Source organism: Ictidomys tridecemlineatus, chromosome 5, assembly GCF_052094955.1.
Source record: "Ictidomys tridecemlineatus isolate mIctTri1 chromosome 5, mIctTri1.hap1, whole genome shotgun sequence".
NCBI lineage: Eukaryota > Metazoa > Chordata > Mammalia > Rodentia > Sciuridae > Ictidomys > Ictidomys tridecemlineatus.
In genome coordinates this window covers 149,966,584-149,973,433 of record NC_135481.1, presented here as the reverse complement: position 1 = coordinate 149,973,433, position 6,850 = coordinate 149,966,584, and the positions used below count along the sequence as shown (strand labels likewise).

The window sequence follows — 6,850 nt, the reverse complement described above, 5'->3', positions numbered from 1 at the left end:
AGGAACTCCAGGGGCCAGGCAGAGGATGAGAAAATTGTTGTATAATTGTGGTAATGGTTATGATAGTATGGTTTATTAAAATTTGAAAAAATATATAGTTTAAAAAGGGTTAGTTATGGTATATAAATTATACCTTAATAAAAAAGAAATGAAACAAAATCCACAAACACGGACTAAATCTATAAAGATGTTCAGTAAAACACTATGACAATGCCTTAAATGGCAATAAAGATGGGTGATTAAACAAACCTCTTTCTATCTCTTGATGGGAGCACCTCCCTCTTTGATAGTACTGGGGATTTACCCAGCACTTCGCACATTCTGGGGAAGTGCTTCACCATTGAAATACATCCCCAGTTCCCATGTTTTCTGGGGAACAAATCATATGCAAATTGGTCCTAGTGAACATACACACACATATACATACATGCTCATAGTGCTCTGGAGAGACAGTTTGCTTGCTTCTTTTTCCTACTCAGTGGCTTTGACCTGAAGTCCTTCTGACTAGCAATGCCCACCCCACAGTACACACTGGCCACAGGGAACAGATTCTGCATGTGCAGCACCAGATCTGAGGAAGCAGCGAATGACCTGTATGAAGAGGATTAATGTGTACGTGTACAGGATTTAAAAGTAGGATTATAAAGTTGCATGAAACTAAATGTGGGCAAACAAACCAAACCAGAACATTACTTTAAAAAGTTTTATTCTGCAGATTTAGAAATTTGAGATTTTTAATAACCGCAAAAGAAATTCAGTCACACCTAATGATTGATTAACAGAATGTAGTGGTGTATTATCTAAACAAAAATCGTGCTGATGTGCCATAATAAATTGTCTATTAGTAAAAAAATACACTTTAGGGCACAGCATTGTATCACAAATTACAGTAGGGATACTTTGCAAGAATTTAATCAAACTAGAGAATTCTGAGTAACTCTTTTAAATGCAGCACTTAAAAATGTAACAACTCTGTGCATTCTTTTTCTTAAAAAAATGACCTTGTATGTGTCATAGAAATGCTGCTTTATTGCTGCAGAGGTCAAAGTTCAAGGCTCAAGAGGTACAGGAGAGAATACAAAGGTAGCCTTTCTTAGAAATTCCGTTTTGTTTATGTATAAAAAAGGTAAAGTTTATAAAAGTTAATTTACAAACCAAGAACAAAAGTGTATGCACGCATTTATGTACAAGCATCCTTAAAACATCAAAGTTTCAAATGCCAAAAGAACAGAAAACCACTGCCCCTTGTCAAAAAAAAAAAAAAAAAGAAAAGAAAAGAAAAAGAAAAAGAAAAAAAGAAAGAGAGGAAGAGAAAGAGAAAAGGAAATTTCTAAATCATACCATACACCATTATTTTCTGCTAGGTGATTACACATTTTTGAAACCACCAAATTCACAATTTACTCAATCTTTTCCATGATACAGTATGTAGATGTGCACAAAAGCCATAAAAACTCAGTAATACATAGCAAGAACAATCTAAGAATTAAAAACATGAGGGTAAGGCATTCCTGCTGGTTAGTATTTCTGTGGTGATATGGTTAATTTATAGATCCAAAGAGGCCATGGAACCAGTCTCACATGCTTTGGTGTCCTCCCTAAGAAAAATGTGTTTTCATATACAATAAGTAATTGTCTTTATTTGACCCTCCCCCCTCCCCAAAGTTATAAATTCCCCTGCTGTACATTTCTGTTAAATCCACTACACTGGTTATATATTCCAGGTGCATTTAAAAAATGTGTGCATATTACCTCATGCATAATAAAATAAAATGTGTATTCTAGGCCAGGGCCATAATAAAGTTTCAAACAGTGTACTTTGGAAAGAACAGAACTGAAATGCACCCCCATTTACTGGCTGGTATTTTAACGGAAATCAGTATGTGAAGTTAAGCAGTGAATGTAAAAAAGTACAAAAATCATTACAAAACAAAATATCTTTGAACCTCTAGCCAATACCAACAGTTCTTCAATCATAAACATGCAGTCTGTAGCATGTTTTTAGACCATGGTTCAGAAGCATGCTCACTAATCTTCATAAGTTCCAACAAATGCTTAATACTAACAAATTGTAGTATCAATTCTAAGAAAAGTATAATACTTGATAGAGTGGTTCCATTTAAATTTAGTAAGTTCAACCCGGTTTCACATTATTTAATCAAATTCCTATATTTTAAGAATTAAAAATGGTCAATCAGGACAGAAACACAGTTTGCTCCAACAAGATAATTTGGATCTCCAGGAAGACACTTGTTTTGCCAGGTTTTAGGCTCACCTATGAGATAAAGAGAAATACATGTTATTTATAGTTGGCTAAACTGTTATCTATAACACTTCACAATTGTGGGCAAAAATAAATACATTTATTATTTGATATAACTTTCTTCTATATCTTTAGCATATTGTATATATATTAAAACTCTTTAGTGCTACATGTTAATGCAGTGTTGCTGGCAACAAATAATTTGAAAGCTGTTTCAAATAACTTTTACCATAAGTTCACTGGCCTTTTCAAATAATGAATGAAGTTAGGGCAACCATGTGCCTAGGACAGATCCAGTTTGCCCCTGAGTCTACATAATTATTAAAAACGTCTTTCACTTTTAAAAGTTTGGAAAATAATTATATGATCATCCATGTGAGAAGACATCTGTTATGTTTGTTCATAGACCAAAAAATGAAACTCCTGCAGAATCTATCTCCTAAAGAACTTTTCTGCCTTACAAAATCAAATCAAAATAAAACCCAGCAAGACCGCCCCACCCAATTCTTGTAGTGCAACAAAAGCATTTGTGGACCTTTAAAAACTCACTCTCTGTGTAGGTCTGAGGCAGGTACTGAGCTTTTGAGTTTTAATAAGCTCTTGGTGTTTTAAGATATGAAGCTAGCATTAAGAATCTCTGGGCAACAGGTATTAAATGTAAAGAAGGCCAAAACATCTGTATGTTTCTGTGGCATCCAAGATGACAGTCAAAACCACGACTTTTGTTTCCCTTACAGTAATAACTTTCAACCAGAAGTAACTGATTCTGTGTCCAAGGGACAATGTCTGAAGACTTTTATTTTTTTGCTTGACACAACTGGAATATAGTGGGGGACAGTCCAGAAGAGCCACCAAGTATCTGGTAGCAGACAGAACAGCCCCCACAACAAAAGATTATTTGGCCCAAAATGTCAAGGATACCAGTTGGGCATGTTTTCTATAGTAAGCTATACATCACCTAAGTAGTATTTAGAGTCAGTAACATCTTATGATAGGATCAGTGCTTTCTAAACAGTGATTTAACTTCAGATACAGATGGGCTGTGTATTACTGGAAAGAGCAAACTGTTCAGGCGATCAGAGACTTATAACTACTCTAGACATAAACAAAAACATCTCATCTTTAGTCTTGAGTTTTTGTTGGGATTATTTAGTAGTTAAAATCTATAGTGACTTCTTGAGGGAATATTTATAGCAGCAACACATTCTAAAGCCATCTAGGATTCATACAGTTACAATTATCTTCCGGGTAAACATACTCAAACTTAACAGAATAAGTAATCTAACACAACTTATGTTTTATCACATAAAATACTGGATATAACAAATGTGGAAATCATTAATCCTTAATATAGTATCTGGAAAAAGATAATTTAAAAAGCAAGTAATTATCTTAAAGATCCCATTCTAATTTGGTTTAGAGCAAAATCAGATCTCTTGGTATACTATCTGGCTTTTGGAATATACATTTTAAATACAGTTTCAAACTAGGCTAATAAAATTTTTAATGGAGTCCTTGAAGAAATAGCTTTAATATCTGGCATGTTAAAAGTTATTTACTTTTTTTTCTAAAAGATGGAGTATTTATAAATGAGGAAAAATGCTATATATACACAATTTTTTTTGTTGGGTTTCTTTAAAATATGCTCCTACTATAATCTTTATTCCACAACCTCTATTTGATAAATCTACTAATTTATCAAAAATTCAGAAGCAAAACTTTAAATTCTTATTTTTCTATACTAGGTTCTCACAGAGTGATGTACCAATAATAAAGACAGTTCCAACTGGTAACTGACTTAAATCACTTAAGGAAGTGAGAAAATGTGAAAATGCAAGGGAAACTTTGAAATCATGATCTTAAGAGCAAAAAGTCATTTAAAAAATAGAACTTTTAGAGTTTTACACTGAAAAACCATGGCCAAGTATGATCACAGTGGAAGATCTTTTCCCTTTTAAGTTTCTCTGGTATACATGTTTTTTAGATTAAAAAAAATAATAAAGAAATAGTAACCAAAAATAGAAATAATTACATGAAGGGACCAAATTATTTCCGTAAAATGATAAAAATTTGTTGACACTGATGATGCCTACAAGGCCACAGGAACAGAGGTAAAGATCTGCTAACATATAGCATGAGAGCATGATTAGCCCAATTTTAATCAATGACAGTACCCAAAGCCCCCAGAGGACAGAGTGAAGACAGCATACCCGACGAAGAGTCGGATGATTTTAGAGCAAAAGACCAACCGTCAGGAGTCATAGACGCACAGTGTGGTAAGCGCAGTTCCACAGGCTTCAGGAACTTGAGGCCATGGGGCCCACACATCACTAAGGGACTCAGCAGAGTTTCACCTGGAGTCAGGGAAAGGGACAGGCAAGAGGTGAAATGAGGATCTTTCTTTTAGACACATAGTTTTCTCCTCACCCCACTTCTAACTATATACTATATAGCCAAATGAGATTAGTTTTCTATAGCACTACTGACCCATAAGAGAAGCCACAAATTTAATTCAAAATTTTCTCACAGCCAAATTAGAAAGTAAAAAGAAACAAGTCACACCAATTTTAATATTTTATCTAACACAATAAAACTGAAATATCATTATTCCAAAATGTAATCAATACACCTACACTTTGAAATTGGTATTTTACATTTCTAACACCTTTCAATTCGAGATAGCTACATTTCAAGTGCCAAATATCCACATTTAGCTAGTAGCTACCACATTCAACCTTATAGGTCAACAATGCACAACGTATTCAAATGTACTTTCCACAAATATCACTTTTATCTTCCATTTCTGAATGTCTGTTATAGACTTAGCTTAAGAACATCATGCAAGACCAACATAATCAGTCTTATTGGTTTTTAAGACAAGCTATCCCAAAATTAGCATATAGAATCAGATTTCAGTATTCTGACAAAATATAAGAAAGCAAGCTAAGGTCAGTGTAGTCCGAGAAGTAAAGTACTGTTAAAAGACATAATACAGCTCATCATAATTTCACCCTGATTAAGTCCAGGAAGGTTGTGAAAACAGCAGCATTCCTAGTTCCTTAGGAAGTGCAGATACACTCTGATGTCTTCTAAAGATATTTCATTTATTCTGCTGAGTGTTTACTAGTACTAGCTTCTGGAGTGATGAGTAAGACAGCCCTGCCTCAACAGCATCTGTAATCAGGTGATAGGCATGGCAAAGCCTTTCTGAGTGGGGCTCCTTAATCCATCTCCAGAGATGAAAGGGTAGAATGGTTCAAAGGCAAATTTGGTTAGGTCAGCCAAGACTGCCTGGCAGACATGTGTGAGGGACATCTAGTGGCCTGTCACCTGCCAACACTTTGGATTTCATCATGAAAGTAAAGAATGCATTGTGAAAGGTCACTGTGGTTCCACTATGGACGACCCACCACATGTCCATGATGCTGCTCCCTTTCACAGAGCTCATTTGAGAGGTCCTTCCTGTTGGAAGGAACATGCCGTGGTTGGCCCAGAGTGAACAGAGAAGCTGCTAGCTTTTATCCCACAGGGCAACTTTTAAGTTACTTTGAACTAAGCAGAAAAATAAATAACATTTACCTTTCTCTTTATCTAAAGGTGGGAGGATGCTATTGTCTCGGCAGACCTTGAAATAGATTTCTTGCTCAATTCCTTCGGGAATGGCTCCTTGTGGAATAATTATACTAACACCAGTTTCTATGGAACTCAACACCCCACCGTTGCTGTTAAATATGCCTCGGGCTGTGGCAACCACAGTATGACCATCTTCATCTTCATCTTCTTCCATAGCTGAAGGACTAAGAGTTCAGAAATAGCTAATAAGTAAATTCCTAATAACACACAGGAGTATTCCCTTTATTAACTATTTAATAGGTGGTTTCATTTTATTTCTACATACGATCGAGAAGTTACTTTAACAAGATAAGTTTTTAGTCAAAGATTTTACCCAGAGAGATAATTAAGCATATTTTTTCTTAGAGAAATCAATTGTATTTCTGATAACTAGTTGAGTTAGCATCATTACTGACTATGCAATATGAGTGTATAAAATCTGATATCTTGGCTTTTAATAAAAGAAAGACATTTCAATAACCATCAACATATTACTTTTTTAAATTGATGGTTAGTCACAATTTAATTGGTAGCATTTTCTTTAATCTTCTTAGTGATACATGTAACTATGGTGTTTACAGCTGAGAACATCTTAGATTTGATAAAGTCTCTCTAGGATTTTAAGTGTGCAGATGCATGGCCCTTCCTGAGCATTCCCCTACCAAACAACCATACTATCAAAGCCAAGGCTTCCAAGGTTACAAAAGTAAAGTCCCTGGTATGGGTACATCCCAAAGGTCCATGAAAGAGAAACTAGGTTAACTTAGTACAGAAGAATATCAAAGGTAAAAAAAAGATGTGGTATTAATGACTGCTTAAAAAATGGAGTTTATCAAGACTTTCTGAAGTAAAGTTTTAATGCTGAAATTAAGGTGGGCAGAAAAATGGATCAATAACGTAGAAGCATATAAAGGGCAACTGCAGCTTCATTCCAGCATGACTGGAGTGTTAGGGATGGAATCTTATGGCACAACT

General features: G+C 34.9%; 1 protein-coding gene across 10 annotated transcripts in view; it reads right to left on the bottom strand.

The window, feature by feature from the left end:
- Positions 1–689: 689 nt before the first annotated feature.
- Tjp1 (tight junction protein 1) overlaps positions 690–6,850 on the bottom strand; it is a 331,764-nt gene continuing 325,603 nt past the window's right edge. For 5 of the 10 annotated variants that reach the window (XM_078051275.1, XM_078051277.1, XM_078051279.1 and 2 more), the window contains 3 exons: positions 5,843–6,060; positions 4,474–4,617; positions 690–2,275 (listed from right to left, as the gene is read on the bottom strand). In XM_078051275.1, coding sequence (XP_077907401.1) covers positions 2,181–2,275; positions 4,474–4,617; positions 5,843–6,060 — 457 coding nt within the window. In that variant the 3' untranslated portion in view covers positions 690–2,180. The remainder of the gene's footprint in view (positions 2,276–4,473; positions 4,618–5,842; positions 6,061–6,850) is intronic. The other 5 variants (XM_078051276.1, XM_078051280.1, XM_078051281.1 and 2 more) reach the window with 2 other exon arrangements.